General features: G+C 40.4%; 3 protein-coding genes across 3 annotated transcripts; 2 read left to right on the forward strand and 1 right to left on the reverse strand.

The window, feature by feature from the left end:
* Positions 1-101: 101 nt before the first annotated feature.
* LOC134202788 (dynein regulatory complex subunit 2-like) lies at positions 102-17,587 on the reverse strand. Its single transcript, XM_062677780.1, has 3 exons — positions 17,119-17,587; positions 2,500-2,976; positions 102-1,116 (listed from the first exon to the last, which is right to left on the reverse strand). Exons 1-3 carry the CDS (start codon positions 17,257-17,259, stop codon positions 136-138), a joined length of 1,599 nt encoding a protein of 532 aa, XP_062533764.1. The 5' UTR covers positions 17,260-17,587; the 3' UTR covers positions 102-135.
* LOC134202790 (general odorant-binding protein 71-like) lies at positions 1,431-2,495 on the forward strand. The gene has a single exon (XM_062677783.1). The coding sequence runs from the start codon at positions 1,493-1,495 to the stop codon at positions 2,399-2,401; it is 909 nt and encodes a 302-aa protein (XP_062533767.1). The 5' UTR covers positions 1,431-1,492; the 3' UTR covers positions 2,402-2,495.
* Positions 16,562-19,394, forward strand: LOC134202789 (dynein regulatory complex protein 9-like). Its single transcript, XM_062677782.1, has 6 exons — positions 16,562-16,589; positions 17,589-17,958; positions 18,019-18,111; positions 18,171-18,463; positions 18,528-18,836; positions 18,902-19,394. Exons 1-6 carry the CDS (start codon positions 16,567-16,569, stop codon positions 19,080-19,082), a joined length of 1,269 nt encoding a protein of 422 aa, XP_062533766.1. The 5' UTR covers positions 16,562-16,566; the 3' UTR covers positions 19,083-19,394.
* The last annotated feature ends 174 nt before the right edge of the window (positions 19,395-19,568 follow it).

The following is a 19,568-nucleotide window of genomic DNA, read 5'->3' on the forward strand; positions in this document are numbered from 1 at the left end:
CGTGTTTCAAAAACTGTTATTGAAAAGTGATAATATTCTTTCATTGGCTGCCTCATACGGCATAAATCTGTTTCACATAAAGTAATTTTTTCTAATTTTTTTGTGATTACGAATTATTTGACAAAACACTTATTTTTAAGAAGTAGATTGACGTATCAATGAGTATAGCTGATTTGGTTTGCTACGAATCTCCATCAATTTGTCATTCCGGATAGCGTTGCTCAAATTCCCCTCGATGCAAGTCACCGGTCTGCGTTTACCATTCCTGCTGAACCGAACAGCCTTCAACTTCAAGTCGATATGAATCACCTTCTCAACCTTCATTGAACTCGGTCTTTCTGCCAGAAGCGTTTCGTTTGATTCCAGCGATCCCCCGTTGTTCATGTTCACCGTTATCAGATACTCTTTCAGTTGATTTTTCAATCTCTCATTTTCCTCTAGAAGTTGCTTTTTCTCTTCCTGTAAGCAAGCACAGTCCACCCGAGCCTTATTGAATCTCATCCAGAAGTTTTCAAACTTCTTTGCGATCCCAAAAGTGTCCTTCTTAAATACCTCAAATTCCGTAGTCGGTTCCTTTAGTTCGTCCTCATCAACCTCGAACATCTGCCGTTTTACGGCACTATGTACAAATGGCAGCAGACTCTCGTTTTCCGTTTCAAACTTTTTGCAGAATGTCGCAATTTGTAGAATAGCATTCCCACGCTTCAGTAAATTCTGCAAATACTTCAACGCGCCATGCCCACAAACGGCCAGTTGCTTCAACTTGTCGTCGTCCATCTTCAAACCGATCTCCATCTCCTGTTTGATGTTCCTTATACGCTCCTGTAGCTCCATCTTGGTCTTTTGCAGCTGTTTCACGTTGAATTCGTGCTCGTCTTTGATAGTGACCAGTTTCAGCCGGAGGTTGGAGATCAGTTCGCTCAACCGAGCTACCTCGATGTAATGATTCTGAATGTGACGCGTGTCGTTCGCATCCTGGTCGCGCAGTTTGCTGTACTCATTGCGGTACTCTTCTGTGTTGCGTAGATAAGCGTTGAGAACCTTTTGAAATTCCTTCCAGAGGCGTTCCATGTGTCGTTCGCGTTCTTTGGTGATCATTTCCAACTTGAGTATCATCTACAATTCGTATAACAGGTTGTGTAATAGATTCCGTAATAAATTGGTGCACTTCAATCAAATAACAAAGGTCAGTACATTATTTTTTTGTGTCTTTATTAGCGAGACTTTCAGCCCTGGGCTGGCTCGTCTCGATGACATTCATTCTTATTATATAACTGTCCAAGGTAATTAGCGATGAAGTTTTACATAAATTGGTCATCGGAAATATCAATCAATGTCCATATTCGTAACTATAAAATCCGTGTTGGGTTAGCGCATTAGGTTCACTTGATCTTCAATCGAGCTTACAGTTGCTACAGTTTTAGTTTAAAGTGATAAGTCCTCCAAATCGTGCGGAATGTTTAGAATTCGCGAATAACAAGGCAAAGCGACCATGGATAACCATCGGCTTCTCCCAAACTCGATCCTCATTGCCGTCTCGATCATACTTGTTTTATCGCTTCTGGATGATACTTGGGCACTCAAATGCCGTACCGAGGATGGTCCAAGTAGCGATGAAATACGAAAAGTGATACGCGTCTGTATGAAACGAATTTCATCGGAATCAGAGAACAAAAGCAGCAACGAGTATGAGAACTACGATTCATCCTACTTGAATTCGGACAGCGACGAGGATCGAGAAACAAGCACCGATGGAAACGTTCGACGCCAGGTCTCTGGAGGAGGTCAAATGGAAAACTCGAAACGAAATGGTGAACAAATGGGCATGGGAAGGGACTCCAGCAGAAACAATGACGATCGCCGAGGGAATGGTAGAAATCGCCAGGACAATGGAAGACGCAATGATCGCGACCAAGAGTATGATTACGGTCCTTCAAGACGAAGAATGGATGATGGACGGAATCAGTATGGAAGATATAAACGCCAGTACTACAATGATGGATCGCAAGGAGGTTACGGATACAGCGCCCAACAAAACGAACGATACAATCGTGACCGCGACAACTTTATGCAACCAAGCAGCAATTCCTCCGGTAATGGAACTTCCAACACGGAACGTGATCGAGCATGCATGATGCAGTGTTTTTTCCAAGAAATGAAGATGACCAACAACGAAGGATTTCCTGACAAACACAAAGTTCTGCACGTGGTAACGAAGGATCTAAGGGATTTCGATCTGCGTGACTTCTACACGGACTCCATACAGGAGTGTTTTCACATGATAAGTATGGACAACAAACTCAAAGATAAATGCGATTACTCGATGAAGTTTGTTATGTGTCTTGCGGACCGCGGCCAGGCCAATTGCAACGATTGGGACAATGAAACGATCATGTTTTAGCGCACCCACTGGATAATCTTCATACGCACCAGCATCGCAATGTCTCTCATACACCGAATTAAGCAATTAAATAAAAGCAATGCAAATGTAACAATTACCGAATTCTTCAGCTCATCTTTCTTTAGCATGTGCTCTTCCTCGGAGCGCTTCCGATCGACCCTCGATCGCTCGGCCAATCCGTAGAATACGCACTCCAGCTCCTTCTGCAGGCCGAACTTCTTACTTTTGTAATGCGCAATTTCCTGGTCATAATTTTCGATGATCTCCTTCTTTTCGATCTCGTACAAATTGGACAGAAACGACAGCCGATCGTTGTGGATGTTCATGATCTTCTCGATCTTCTCCATGTGGGCGTGCAGCATGGTCGAGTAGATTTCCTCCGATTCGTCCAAATCGCACAGCAACCGCCGGATGATGCCGTTCTTGTTCTCGATGCACTCGGTGCACATCTTTTCCACCTGTTCGATTTCGTTCTTCAGCTCTTTGCACTTGATGTTGCGCAGGATGGTGCGCCATTCCTGGTTGATCTTGGCTAGATTAAGACGTGCAAAGGCGTCCTCTCGCTTCAATTTGTTCTGTTGGAGATGAAATTCAAGATTAGTGATCGAAATTAGTTCGAAGCATTGTTTTTTTTGTTCTTGTTAAATATCTAGACTGTGCGTATGCATTGCGTATGTTTTCGAAATATTTAAACAAATTTGCGAAAAAGAATCAACTTATCTTGATTACACTCGAGCCCACAACCTTTTACTATTATGACTGTGGATATACAACAGTGAACCACATGTGACGATTGGGTAAACCAAGTCTAGTGCCCCACCAGGACACGTGTATTCTTGTTCGCAAAATTAATATCACTTTGTCCATTGTGACCATGTGCTGTGCATATGCATGTGCACGTCAAGATATTCAACAAAAATTGTTGTTAGTACCAGGGTTGTTAATCGTTAATTTTATCGTTATCGCCAATAAAGTTGATTGTGTTCAACGTAATCGATTGCTACGATAAAGATTATTTACCTCAATAATTATCGGAGTTCGATAATTGAACGCTAATTTAACGTAAGTTAACTAGATAATTTTGCGATAATGTGGTTATACTAGATACTAGATTAACCAAATAAAGTTAGGTTAGAATCTATGACAAAAGGTCGAAGGGATAAAAGGTCGACAGGACAAAAGGTCGACGGGACAAAATGTCGAAAGGACAAAAGGTCAAAGGGACAGAATTTCCTCGAAATTCGGGAAGGAACTTAAAAAAATCTTCGGTATTATTCGAATACCCTCGAATACAAAAGAAAATAATTCATTGTTTTTACTCACGCTTCCACGGATCTTCCGATGACAATTGACCGCCAGCTGAGGGTTGCGTACTTAGCTGTTAGTGTAGCCTGGGCACTGTTGTCCTTCTGACATCAGCTAGAGTGAGAGGGTGCGTCCAGTGGGGTCTGCCTAGGATGTGGTTGGGTTCGACAGTGGGCTCTGTTGTACTTCTATAGAAAGCTGCATGTGGCTCCACGCAGGCCTTGTCAAAGCGACCGTGTGCCGCTCAAAGCGCACTAGTCTAGTCCTGGTGTTGGGTGGGACTTTAAACAAATTTGACCCGACTGATCGAGCGTCTGTTCACTAAGGAGGTGCTCCAACAGCGTCTGTTCTGGCATCCATCGGCTGAGTAAGATATGCTATTCCCCGAAAGCTATACCTAAGATGGCAGCTCCATCCCGATGGATAGGGAGCCTTGGGCCAACAACCTACTGTTCCTGAAACATCAATTTGTTCGAGAATCCGATAACGAAAGAATACGGACCGATTTTACGGCGACGACTCTAAGCGCGAAACAACGAACACGAATATGAATATGGAACGTTTTAACCCTAGTAACCCTAGCCCAGCAGTTTAAATTAGCACAACTTGCAAAGAGGCACGCCGCAGGAAGCTTGAGATCCTGGGACTGAGTGAAGTCCGTTGGCCAAACTTTGGAGAACACAGAACGCCATCGGGACAAGTTCTGCTATACTCTGGTTTACGAGGTGAACACGCTCCCCGGCATCGCGGAGTTGGCTTCCTACTAAGCGCTCAGGCACACTCTGCGCTTATGAAGTGGGAACCTATAAGTGAAAGGATAATCGTTGCCAGATTTAGAACACGGGTCCGAACCTTACTATAATCCACAGTTAAGCGCCAACCGATGCTGCCGATCTGCAAGACAAAGAGAACTTCTACAGTCAACTCAATGCCGTCGTAGATAGAACTCCGAAGGGTGATATCAAGATCTGTTTGGGCGACTTCAATGCGAAGATCGGATCCGACAACTTGAACCATGAGCGCATTATGGGACGCCATGGTCTCGCAGAAATGATCGAAAACGGAGAGCTGTTCGCAGAATTTTGTGGTAATAACGTCATGGTGATCGGGGGATCGCTCTTCCCTTATCGACCGGTTCACAAGGTCACGTGGATCTCCCGTGACGGCTTTACAGAAAATCAAATCGACCACATCTGCATCAGCCGAAAATGGATACGGAGCCTTCTTGGTGTACGGAATAAACGTAGTGCCGATATCGCGTCTGATCATCACCTCCTCATCGGCGAAATACGCCTGCGCATTGCGCGGATTCGCCGGCAGGAGGAGAGAGTTGGACGACGGTTCAACACACGCCGACTGGAAGATGCCACGGTGAAACGGTCCTTCGTTGAAGAACTGGAGACGCATGATGCAGATATTCCGGAAGGTGGTTGCGTGGAAGGCCAATGGACCGCCATAAAGAATGCCTTCATCGACACCAACGAGAACAATCTGGCCGAACTGCGCACCCAGAGAAAACAATGAATCACCGATGAGACCTGGAGGGAGATTGAGGAGCGAAAAGAAGTCAAAGCCGCGATAGAGTGATCAAAAACCAGAGGAGCCAAAGTCAACGATACTCGGCTCTTGAGAAGGAAGTAAAACGCCTTATGTCGGCGGGACAAGCGAGCGTGGGCAGACCGCAGCAACCGGGGACATTCGCCTCCTCTACGATATCTCACGACGCTTAGGCGGGGCGAAGATGAATGCAACGATGCCTGTGAGAGACGCGAATGATCAGTTATTGACCGACCCAACTGACCAGCTGAAACGCTGGTTCGAGCACTTCGAACAATTTTTTCAAGTGCCAGCCAGGCCACCACCACCTCGGCATGATCTGCCTAGGATTCGACGTATAACACGCCTCAATACCGAAGCTCACTGCTAGAGATTCAAACAGCCCCGAAATGAATTCGAATAAAGCCCCAGGGGTCGATCGCATATCAGCCGAGATGCTCAAAGCTGACCCCATGAGATCCGCTCAACTACTGTATCGTTTATTTCGTAATATCTGGGACACCGCAATTTTCCCGGTCGACTGGATGCAAGGTATCTTGGTGAAGGTGCCCAAAAAGGGTGACCTGACTGTATGTGATAACTGGCGAGGCATTATGTTGCTGTGTACCGTTCTCAAAGTTCTATGCAAAATATCCTAGCCCGGATTCAGGAGAAGATCGATGCGACTCTCACGGATACAAATTTCATCCATTTGCTTCAAAAATATACATGTTTGCTTCCAAAATGGTAAAATGTTTGAATCAAACATATTTATTTTTAAAACCAAATTAAATCCCTGTTTGTTTTATACGTACACTAGTGGGCAGCCCCTCGCTCGCTCTTGCAAAAGTAAACAAACACTCGAGTTCGGATCGGATCCGATCGGAGGTCAACAGAGGAGCAGGAGCAAGCGTGGAATAATATGTTTTCTTGCTTCCAAATTGTTGATAAGGATGTTTTTCAGGTACAGAAAGGTAAGTAAATGAAATATGAACGATTGGAATTGAGAAATCTGGTAGTCAAATGCTACCAGAATATGAAAATTGGTAGAGTTGATAAGAAAATATTATGAATGGCCGAACCAAAACAATAATATCCATGTTTGCTTCAAACATTTAGCTGGTTGAAACAACTTGAAACGCACATTTGATTCAAAAGAAAGTTTTCGTTCGCTTCAAATGCAACAATATGTTTGATCCAAACATATTTATTTTTGATGCCAGAACAAACTGAATTATTGTAGTATAGAATATGTTTGTTTTTAACGTAGTTTTTTCTGCGTGCTCCGGCGGCAGCAGGCCGGATTCTGTGCCGGAAGATCCTGTGTGGACCATATTGTCACGCTCCGCATCATTCTGGAGCAGGTCAACGAATTCCAAGAGTCCCTTTACTTGGTATTCATTGACTACGAAAAAGCTTTCGACCGTCCCAATCACGAGAATATGTGCGGTGCCCTAAGACCCAAGGGGGTTCCTGAGAAAATCATCGGCCTCATCGAGGCACAGTACGAGGCCTTCTCGTGTAGAGTGCTGCACAATGGGGTCCTGTCCGACCCTACCCGGGTCGTAGCTGGTGTAGGTGCGATTGACCGTGAACCAAACCGCGGGCTGTTATGGCAGCCTATAACCATGGAGCACCTAAACGACTTCGAGTTGGCTGATAACGTTGCACTCCTCGCTCAACGTCGCTCTGATATGCAGAGTAAGCTCAACGACCTTGCCGAGTGCTCCTCTTCGGCAGGCTTAGTAATCAACGTCAACAAAACCAAATCGTTGGATGTAAACACGGTGACCCCTTCCAGTTTCACAGTAGCCGGGCAACCAGTGGAGAATGTTGAAAGCTTCCAATATCTTGGTAGCCAAATGGCGTCAGACGGCGGTACCAAGATCGACATAGGCGCATGGATCAATAAAGCAAGGTCTGCCTTTGCGATTTTAAGGAATATTTGGAAAAACAGGCAGATAAGTGAACGCACTAAAATACGAATTTTCAACTCTAACGTGAAATCTGTGCTGTTATACGCTAGCTAGGCTGACCAGATCATTTTGGTGAAAAAATGGGACAAACACGCTTTCAAAACGGGGCGTGTCAAAAAACCTGTCAAGAGCTGTAGATATTTCAGATATTTTTTCATTTTCCGTGTAAGAAATTAGAAATATTTTAGAGTGAATCTTAAGTTAGAAGGTTACAAATACTAAACTATAAATATTTCACTCTTCAAAGGGACGCGGACAAAAACACGAAGGAACAGAAAATTACGCATCTTTCAAATTAAAAAAAAATAGAGAATTTTGAAATTTTATTTTAATCTACGCTTAGATGCATTAAGAATTTTATTATTAAAAATTTTCCAATTCTGCACAATTGAAAATAACAAATAATATTCAAAGTAGCCTGCCTAAGGCCGGGTATTAGAAGGTTGAGAAAAAATAGTTTTTAGAAAAAATGTCAAAAGATAAATGCGAAAAGAGCAAAGAGCAATATATAAGTGTGGAAAAATCTGCGAATAAAATAACAAGAATCTCAACCAGAAAAGAACATTAAATTATAAAATGTTATTTTAATTATTTCCATGAATATGGTTAGCGCATGAGCATAAATGTCAAATCTAATCAATTCACAGTCCTTTTTAATCAAAATTGATGCATATCAGTAGTCTCACAACTTGGGAATCAAGTCCATTGATTTTGTTCCCATATACTACCAATAAAGCGGAACTAATGCAATTTCTCGGGAAAAGTTAAAAACAATTCTGGTCAATTTATAGTTTGGTTTACAGCTCGGATTCTCGGAGATTTCCGCTGGATTGTATTTTAATTCGTGCCGAATTCCCAATTTACCATAACATTATCCCACAAATCTCGTCCACACACATGGGAAGGAAATTTACAGACAAGCTCCTGATGTGTGAACTAGCCCTCAATTACATGGGGACCTTAACTGCCACTCGATATTGTTCAGTTTGATAATAAATTGTTTTTTCATGCCGTCGTTTTTTTTGCAGTGGATGACTTAGAAATATTCAGAAAGGCTTTGAATGATTCCTAATGTTTGGTAAAGAATCAAATGATTGAACAATATGTGGTAAAGTAGATTTGAAAAAAAAAATGAAGTACCTACTTTGAAAATAAACTTAATCTTAAATTATAATGTCTGTTTATGCGCTTCATTTTATTGACGTTGAGGCTTGATCCGATTTTCAGGAAATACTTGCCTACCAAAAATAATAACATAACATCTCGCGCTTTTTTATGGTTTTCGTCCACTTTCTTTGTTGAGAGATGAGCCAGCTAATGGCTGAAAACCTCTTTGATAAAGATGCAAAAAAACACTTTCTATGTATGATCAATGTAGAATCGATGAAAAACGGGACAAATTAAAGAATTTTTAGGTCTAAAAAACGGGACTGTCCCGTTAAATACGGTCAGCCTAACGCTAGCGAAACATGGTGTGTATCAGTGGAGAACATTCAACGGCTGCAGGTGTTTATCAACAGATGCCGGCGGTATATAATTCGGGCCTGGTGGCCTCACAACTGGATCTCAAACAACGAGCTCCATCGTCGTTGTCACCAGAGGCCGATAGCAACAGAAATTCGGGATCGGAAGTGGGGCTGGGTCGGCCACACTCTACGTAGGGGCGGAAACAAAATCTGTAATCCAGCATTAGACTGGAACCCAGCGGGACAGCAGAGGCAGACCCAGAGGCTCATGGCGGCGAATCCTCAATAAAGAAATAAAAGAAATCGATCGAAATTTAATCTGGCAACAGGTTAAAGCGATAGCTGGGCAACGCAAAGCTCAGAATGGAGATCTTTCAAGCCGACCCTTTGCACCACCGGAGGTGTACATGATCCATAATTAAGTAAGTAAAATACGCTAAAAAACACTCACTCATATGTTTCAGTATTTTTTTTTGCACGAGGAAGGCACCAACACCGCTAGGTGGATTAATCAGGGTTTTTTAATGCTCATTGCTGAGCGTGGAGACGAGGTTTTTTTTCCACAACGGTGTCCTTACAGGATTACCACCACTTGTCATAATTCTACTTCCGCGAACCGGTGCAACGTAAAACGAAGGCATGGGTTTAAGCAAAGATCGTAACGGGATCAGTAGAATAGGTACACATAGCGTTGAGAAGCACTGTTGAAATTAAAATAGCTTCTTCGGGTAGTATTAAAAACTTCTTTCAGCAAAGAGAAAAAAGAACCGCACAGCACGAAAGCACAATGCGGCCTATTTTGGAGTTCAGTTCTCAAAGGAATTAAACGTTTTCTCTGTTCAATGTTCATTGTTCATCTTCGTCTCGCGCAAATAACTTTGAAAAAAACCTATGGGGGCTCGAGAGTCTCGAGAAAAAGTAGAATCATGGAAATTTGAAATGGCATAATATAGAAAATGAGAAATAAAATACCTCTAGAACGTTATAAATTTTTTTAGTCAAACAATTGTTAGTTTGTAGGGTTGGAACACAGAGAAACAGACGTCTCACTCAACACATGTTCCATCGTTCACCTTTTTAACGGCTGATTTATTTTTTTGTAGGTGGTCAATCGGCCACCGATGGCGCTTCGATCGATTTTGCTTGTGTTTGACGTTTGCGCACTACCGCCATCTGGTTGCCGCTTGACCACATACAGTGAATTTAGCATTGGGCGTCTGTGGTTGGAACTTCAACAATCTTAAGCATTGACTGCTTATTCGGAACAAATATAAAAATCGAGAGACCATTTTGTGTGCTTTTAAAATTCTAACCCCTTAAACTAAGTTTTTTTTAAAACATCTTTAATTTTTGTTTTATAACAAAAATATACTTCATTTCCTAAACCACACCGTGTAAAATTTCAATGATTCTACTTTTTCTCTCGATGACAGCTGGAGAGAGAAGAAGAGGAATGTGATATTTGATTATATTACCATCAGCGTGTGATTATATATTAGAGTGGGGCACAGCTATATGGAACATCGCAAACTTCATCCAATCAAGTGAGATCAAGGTTTTTCTGAATCATTCTGGGACCCCAATCAACTGTGCAAAATATGGGCTCGATTGGTTGCGTCCTCGATTAGTATGAGAAAACGTACTTTTTTATATTGTTGCCCTTAGCGGCTTCAATTTATTGTCAATCACGTGACTGCATACGTTAGCATATAGTTAGCATATAGTCTGAAAGATGCCGAAACACATTATCAAAGAAGGTGCTTGGCTGGGAGGTCTACAAAAAATTTTGTTACGCTTTGAAAATTGATTGCTCAAACCATATGCAAGAAATCAATGTTTCTGCCAGCACTACACTGCCGTGAATCGCATATCTGTCCCATCTTTGCTGGGTTTCCTATTCATATAGGACAAATATGCGATTCACGGCAGTACAGGACTACCTATATGGTTGTCAGAGAGCAAAACCCATCGGCCATCTTCCTTCTCGTCGGAATTTTTACTTTGTAAAATTATTCCGAATAACTCCCATTAGCGCCAAAGCCCTATAAGATCAATAATTTTAACATAACACTTTTTTTTAATTAATTTTATTTCCTAATTATCTAATACATGCATTCATCTCTTAGGCCTTCAATGTGATTTTTAAAAGGTAATTTTTAATCTAGCAGTAGTCCTAAATATTTAACTTCGCTAATTTTCCATTTTTGCAAGTAAGTGGAGAAAATATCCAAACACGAAGGCTTCGCCCTTTGGCTGAGAGACCTGTGTCATCTGCAAACAAAGATTTTTGACACCCTGGTGGTAAATCTGGTAAGTCAGAAGTAAAAATGTTATACAATATCGGCCCCAGTATGCTGCCTTGGGGAACACCAGCTCTTACAGGTAATCTATCAGATTTAGAATTCTGATAGTTTACCTGCAGTGAGCGATCTGATAAATAATTTTGGATGAGTTTAATAATGTACACTGGAAAATTAAAATTCACCAATTTTACAATCAAACCTTCATGCCAAACGCTGTCAAATGCTTTCTCTATATCAAGAAGAGCAACTCCAGACGAATATCCTTCAGATTTGTTGAGCCGAATTAAGTTCGTAACTCTTAATAACTGATGAGTGATTGAATGCCCATGGCGAAAACCAAATTGCTGATCAGCAAAAATAGAATTGTCATTAATAATATGAACCATAATTCTATTTAAAATAATCTTTTCAAACAGTTTGCTTATTGAAGAAAGCAAACTGATTGGGCGATAACTAGAAGCCTCAGCTGGATTTTTGTCCGGTTTTAAAATTGGAACAACTTTGGCGTTTTTCCATTTATCTGGAAAGTATGCCAATTGAAAACATTTGTTAAATAAATTAACCAAAAAGCCAAAAGCCAAAAGCCAATTAACCAAATCATTTAGTATAGGTATAGCAACTAGCACCGTAACTCCTTTAGCAGTAGAATTCAAACATCGACCTGTTAAGGAGAGTTGTAGAAAAACCTTCGCACTAAAAGTCGACCATACAAAACATTTTGAAATTTAGCCTCTGGAATGAGTTATTGACAAACTACTAAATGATCGAACGCAGATTACTAAATGATCGGTAACATCCTTGGACCTGATCCTCAATTGGACTAGTGAGACCTAGATTAAAATTATTGGCACTCTGGAATTGCCTTTTGAGGTTTTTTAAGAATTTTCGTTAATTTCCAAAAGGGTTTCGAACTGGGATCCAATATCGAGATATTATTCTCAAAGATGGTATTTCTCAGAAAATCGAAACATTTATTAATTTCATTTTGCAAATCACGCCAAATAACTTTCAAGTCGGGATCGCGAGTTCTTTGATATTGCCGTCGCCTCACATTTTTAAGACGGATCAGAAGCTGAAGATCGTCGTCAATAATAATGGAGTTGAATTTAATTTCACATTTAGAAATTGCAATGCCTCTGGCTTCGATAATTAAATTTGTCAAAGATACGAGAGCATTATCAATATCACTTTTGGTATCGAGAGGAATATCAACATCAAAATTCCTATCGATATACGTTTTATATAAATCCCAATCAGCTCTATGATAATTGAAAGTAGAGCTGATTGTATTATAAATGGCTTCTTGTGAGATTTCAAATCAGAGTCAAAGTCAGCATGAGTTACCAATTGGCCACACAGCTGACTTGAATCCGCTAAACCAAATCAATTGTCGAAGGATTTCGAGTGGATGAAAAACATGTTGGGCCATTGGGATATTGAATAGTATAATATCCCGCAGAACAATCTTCAAATATTTTTTTTCCGTTGGAATTGCTTTGAGCATTATTCCATGAACGGTGTTTGGCATTGATGTCACCAATTGCGAAGAATTTAAATTTCAGCTTTCAACAAATTCACTTTTGGCACTTACGGCACTGGGTGGGGTTTTTGAAATTCCCCCAGGCCTGCGGAAATGTTCTCATGTAACAAGGACATGTGACATAAATACAGGCCTTTTCCAAACTTTCCATATTATTTAGTTCACTTTTGTTAAAATGAACTAAATAAAATTCTTGAGAAATGCCCCTCTGGGAAGTACCAGAAGTTCTTGGACTGGTGAAAATCCAAGTAATTGATAAATTTCAATTTTAATCTCATCCAGTGATTTATCATCACTGGGGAGACCTTTCAAGACGACTTTGAACAATCGTTCAGTTTTGTCGTCATATGTGAAGAATTTATGGCGCTTCTCAGTTAAATACTGAAGAAGACGTTTGCGATCGTCAAAGGATCCCGACAAAACGTGGCAGTCACCCTTTCTGAAATGAAACTTTGATCCCCTGAAGGTGGTTATACAACAAAGCCACAAATCGGCCATCTTGGTAACCACGTGCTTTTTCTAGTGATTTTCCAAGAGCACGAATTGAGAGAACAACGACGCCCATGGGGATCACAACATCTGTAGATCGTTTGATTACTCATGCTAAGCAATCGACTTTAATTTCAGCATTGTACAAAAAAATATTACGCTGGTTTTGAACGTTTGATAATTGGAGTAGAAAACCGTGTGGTGAATTTGAAATTCACCACATGGCTTGATTGTATAATCACCTGAAGGTGATATGGGCGTCGTTGTTCTCTCAATTCGTGCTCTTGGAAAATCACTAGAAAAAGCACGTGGTTACCAAGATGGTCGATTTGTGGCTTTGTTGTATAACCACCTGAAGGTTACTCAAGATTTCATTCCGAAAGCCAGAAAACTCGACAACAGATACCACAATTGGCGGAATCCGTTGTGTCTTCGCATGAATCGAATCACCTGGGCTAGAGGTAGATTCGATTTCCTCAAATTCGTCATTAATCAAATCGAACTGATTGCTCAGTTCGATAGGAGAAGAAATAATGTCAACGTTAGATTTAGAAGGAATATCTGAAGTCTCCACCTTCCTTCTATTTTTTCGCGCTTGGGCAGGACGGTCTTGAAACTTTGTTTCTTTGAAGGAAGTGGAGAATTCAGAGACTCCCCCTTCCTCTTGTTTTTATTAATGCTCATTGCTGAGCGTGGAGACGTGACCTTCTAAGAGGTTTTTTCCCAGAACGGTGTCCCTGCAGGATTACCAAGGCTTGTGGGAATTTTACTTCCGCAAACGGGTCCAATGTAAAACGAAGGCACGGGTCCTTGCAAAGATCGTAACGAGATCAGTGGGTACAAATAGCGCTGAGAAGCACTGTTGAAATTAAAATAGCTTCGGTTATTATTAAAAACTTCCTTCCGCAAAGAGAGAAAAGAACCGCACAGTACGAAAGCACGATGCTGTCTGATTTTAACATAACACTCAGTTAAGTTATTGGTCCACGTAGTTCGACAGTGCTGGCAGAATAAACGTTTTTTTGCGTATGGTTTGAACAACCAATCTTCGAAGCGTGATAACTTTTTTCGTGAACGTTCCAGCAACGAATGTTCTTCAGCAAAGTTTTTCGGCATCCTTTGGGTTGTACCACAGATAACAGATATTGAAGCTGGCATTCGCTATGTGTAAAAACATTCCCAACCGTTATTTCAAATGTATTTTAAATTGGGACCGCGTTTGGCAATCGATTGGAGATGGCACAAAGATCATTGTTAAGAAAAACGCAGCCCGAATGCGGCTGTCAAATGCATTGGCTGCGTTCGACGGTTGCTATTTAGCTGCGCAATCAGTTGAGTAGATGGCAGTAGTGGGCCAACGTATATCAATTCAAAAATTTACATAGGATTTTCAATAAAATATGTTCTAGCCTAAATATCTGTTATCTGTGGTTATACTTTAACGCAATGTACCGCTAGGTTTACGATGAACTGATCCCTCTAAAAGTAAAAATGCAAAAATAATCATAATCATTTCCATACAAACTTCAAACGCGTTGCGGAAAACGAGGAAGCAATAAATCGGACTCAAATTCTGCACAGTTGTTTGGGATCCAGAATGTTTTCGAAAAACCATTAATTTGAAAAAATGACCATTACGCCCCACTCTATTATATATTAACACCTCAGCGTGTCAATAAGGTTTTACATTGAATAAACATAACCTCAAAAACTCAATCGAATGAACTCAATTTGACATTTATCGGTGGTAGGTTCATGAGGTTCATCTAATCTCCCGCAGCAAGCGGATGAACCTTTGTTTATATACAAACCACCGATACACACAAAAAAAAAATCGTTGGTAGAATTAAGAAAACATTGGTAAAATTAAGAAAATTAGTTAGTGATTTTCAGTAGAAAGTATAGAACTGTTAAATTTACCAATGCGAGAACTGTGCTTCTGCAAGAACCAACTATTTGTCAAAACAAAAGTTTTCCTCTCAAAATGAAACGTTAATTTCTTTTTGTATTAACTGGTCATTCTTTTAAAACAACAGGATGTATGAGCATTCATTTTAAGATTATATTTCTGAAATATAATTTCGCAATAATAAACTTTTTGAAATTTTCTTTTTATTTTTTCTCGTTTTATTTATTTACATCAAGATTTATCGACCAACAGTTGAAATTCTGAATGTCTTTCACATTACCTGTGATACTTTGGACAGACGGAAGATCGGTATTCACATTTTCTCCTGCTCGTTATACCTATACTGCTGAAACAACAGACGAAGCTGACTAAGCAAGTAATAGTAGTCATCATTAGCCGTTTTGTGTGCCTCATCCTGACTATTATTTTCCTTTTCCAGTCAGGGCATTTTAGAATTCAGTTTGGACAACGCCACTCTGTTCCTCTTATGTATAGACCCGAATTGCCATTCTTTTAGTTAATCTTGGACAGCTTCCAGTTCGGCTCCAGCTTCCTGCTCTTTGAGCTTCTCAACATGCTGCGGCTGCTGTGAATAAGCGATGCTAAAATACTTTGCTTTTTAGTGAATTGTATACTAAACATACCTTGAGATACTCTTGCAATACTTTGCTGACATCTGATTGTGTTCCTTACGCAAATTTGAAATCACGTCAAACTAATTTATCATTGATTTACACGATTTCCACCCGAAATCCATTGATTTTTTTCGTGATGAGACCGCAGCACAGATGCTTAGAATTTGTTCAGGAGATCCAAATGATATTTAACGTATCCAATGTGTCCAGAACCTGCTGCGGGGCTACAAAATCAAGTTTAGCTTCTCGCAAATCGTGACCTGCCGCACTTTGTTTTCCTCTTCGAACGCAGTTTTTTCCGTCCGTATACAGTTTCGCTGTTCGTACTGACATTCTAGACTAGCTTAGCGGAAATAGCATCACCGGCCGAGAGCTCCCCAGCCTTTCTACATTCCTTTGTTTTTAACGCAGCCGAATGTCTTCTCTCTCTCACGAATGTTGGATGAAGTCACTTTGTGATGCGATTTGGTTACCGATTTCCTTCATTAACCTGAATTCCAAGCGTTATAGAAAAGTTGTCATTGTTATTATGCCTTTAAGGGAAAATAATGTTAAGTTAGCTGAATAAATACCTTTTGATAATTAAAACAAATCTTGCAAATTTGCATCATGATGTTGCTTTTCACTTTTCTGTTGCATTATTTTTTGCAAACAGTGTTGCCAAAAATATGAAATATAAAAATTAGTTTGATAATTTTGGAAATTTTATTCTGATTACTGCCACTGTAAAAATCACAATTTTAAACTGAGAAAAAAACACTCGGATTAAATGTTTATCATTTGACTTGAATATTTTAACACTCAAAACTACCAAATCTTTCATACTTTCAAAATAAAAACAAGAAAATGTAAAAATCCCAACTTTTTTTTGTTCTGTGTACCTGTCAAATATGGAAGAAATTCACCAGGACGCAGCCGTGACTACATACGTGTGACGTCACACTGTGAAACCATATCGCTGCGCAGCAAGCCATGACTCGGTCTCTTCTCAACAGATCTCCGTGGCATGCACATGCACCCACAGCCACGGTAAGCTGTTGTCGTCGGATTTCACTCCGGCCATTTTGGGTCACACAAAAACCTTTAAAAAATTTTACCAAAATGTTATAAGAAAAAGGTAGTTTCAATCAATCAAACTTTCAGCGTATGTTTTTATATGTGGTTTACGTGTAACTCTGGTTGCTTTTGAAATACTAGCATATTGCAGTATAATAGGCCATTCCCTATACTTGAAATGTGTAAAACATTGCAATTTTATGTCGAAAACAGAGTGCCCGTCTTGACTCATATGGCCATCTTGTCCCATATTCCCCTACATAAAATGTACATAGCGTTTGCTGTAGCAGGAACCTTGTTAATAAAACAATCATCGCAATATTAAGGAATTATCAATTTTCATGTAAAAAAAAGTTCGGTTTTGGAGTGATCCTATAGCCTTTACGTATACTTTGTATACGAGAAAGGCAAAAACGATTTGACTTGATAAAAAATACTCTTGGTACAGAATAAAAATGAACTGTAATAGAAAAACGAATATGGTACGAAAATTAACACAAACCTTCATGAACGTTGCAATTAATTGCTGCTTGCGACGGCGGGCTTCCTCCTCCATGTCGGCCCGATGCTGGAGGTACCGTGCCCGTTCCTCCTCGGACATCTTGGCCAGCTTGTTCTTATTGCCTCCTTTTTTCTTGCCCATTTTTGGTCACTTGCTAGCTCACTTATTTGAAACGAAGAAATAATTCAAATCTACAGGACAGAAGAATAAAAAATGTTCTAATGCTAAACCGATGAGTTTGTTTGGCGTCGTTCCGCTTGGGTAATTTGCTGTTACTGAGGAAACGATGGTATCCGTGTCCCTTGGGGGTGGTTCCAAAACGGAAAAAGCACTGCAGCGCATGGTTGAAACTGCATTTGACCCATGGCAACTACCTACATCGGCTGATGGCTTGTGTAACTGGGTAACTGGGTGGTTACATTGTGTAAACGGATCACTATAAACGATTTCAGTTCCTTCGCGAACGGAAGAGGGTACGATATGGCGGACTCAATCGATGATATCTTTGCCGGAGATTCCCCGGAAGATGTTCAAATCGTGAAGAATATGATTGAAAAGATACGACTTGAGATCATGTCTTACGGTGAAGAGGAGTATGATTCGTACGATCCAGGAAGCAGGCAAAAAGTGGAGTTCAACATCCAAATTAATAGAGTCACTTTAATCTTGCAAGAAATGTCCGAAACGCTAGAGGTGCTATTTAGCTTGCCGCTGATTTGTCGAAGCAGCGAGCTAATGGACGAGCATTTCAACGACGAGGAAAGAGATGTGTTGCGTTTACTATGCAAGTACATGCGATCCAAAGATGATGCTGGAGGTACTAGTCCGGTCATTGCTAATGTGAGTAATGCCGGAAGTAAATGGATAACAGAGTTGGCTGACGTTGATTCCGATTTTCAGCTATCAGAGTTCCCATCGACGAAATTCATTGAGCTGGTTGAAATGGTATCGAACAAGAGTCTTCATAAGGCAATTGCCGGTCAAATTAGGAACGTGAGTTTTTCATATTATTGGCTTGATTTATACATAATTAAAAAATGGTCTTTTTATAGCTTCCGGGCATTTATCGGAAATTTCTATCAAATATTCGTGAGTTTCGCAAATTCACCATTGCCAAGATGAAAATGACCGCACAGAAAGATTTGGCCAAGGAGAAAATCCTGCATCGGATGTGGCTATCGAACGAGCGCAATATGAAAGAAATCGCCAAAATTGAACAGATATTGCGGGAAAAAAGAGCTTCCTTCCGGGAGGAAATCGAGGAGAAGACGGCAATCATAGAAAAATACCGAGCTGAAATACAACGGCAAGAAGAACAAAGCAAAAGGGAAATTACTGCATTCATGTGAGTTATTAAATAATAACTAAGATTATTTACAACCAATCACTGAATGATGCATATCTTCCAGTGATGAATCCGATCGTAACATGTTTCACTACTTCGAGCAATGTGACAATCGATATGAGGAACTGCAAAAAGAAGCTAATCGTTGGGTGAACGAGTATCAGAAAATCTTGGACTATGATTTGCGCTTGGAAAAGGAGAATCGATTGAAGAAGGCTAAGCTCACGCAGCAGCTTCAATCGTGGCTCAACAAGTACGACAAGGATGCTGGCGAACGGACCAGAGAGCTGAACACCCTTGCCAGTACCTTGCGAACTCGTCGTGAGGACTTTGATGACTGGAAAGAAAATGTATTCGATCCTCAAGAGAAAACGTGAGATTTTTTTTTTTTGCATTACAGATTGGATACAAGAGTAAACTTGAAGAAATTGCTTTCAGATATTTTGAAGCAATTGAAGAACACCGGGTGGCCGAATTGCGGGCACGCGAAGAGCGTATGCAGCTATTCATGATGAAGCGAGCGGCCAAGACACTGCAGCGTGCTTGGCGTTCGGTTGCCGAGCGGAAGCGCAAAATGCGTGGTCGTCGTGGAGGGCGACGCGGAAAAGGCAAGAAGTAATTTCACTATCAGAAACCATACATTTACATTACATACCTCAACATATCACGTTGAAAGCATCTTCCCACAGTATCACATTATGGTTTTATACTGGTTTTGAAGTAGACCTGTAGAACAAATGTTCTTCAAGATCATTATAATGCCGAAAATCAATAACCATCAATAAAACAGTATTCACATCAACAAGTCTCCAACCATGCAATCAACTTGAAATAATATTTCAAAATATACCTGATAATCAATTATACAATCTATCATACCGCATCATACTTTGTCAACTTTTCCCATCATTTAAAATCAACGTGTCTCATTATCAATAAATCATCAAAGACTAATTCTGCTGTTTTACTTACGAACGAATTTCCATCAAGAAGAAAGGAGGAGTGTATTCGTTAGTTATGGCAAAATGTGTTGAACGATATTCCGGGTGTTAATTTAAATTCATTAAAAAGGGGTCTAGCTCTAGGTCCATAGCAACGTGCCAAA

Source organism: Armigeres subalbatus, unplaced genomic scaffold (assembly GCF_024139115.2).
Source record: "Armigeres subalbatus isolate Guangzhou_Male unplaced genomic scaffold, GZ_Asu_2 Contig1411, whole genome shotgun sequence".
Classification (NCBI taxonomy): Eukaryota; Metazoa; Arthropoda; class Insecta; order Diptera; family Culicidae; genus Armigeres; species Armigeres subalbatus.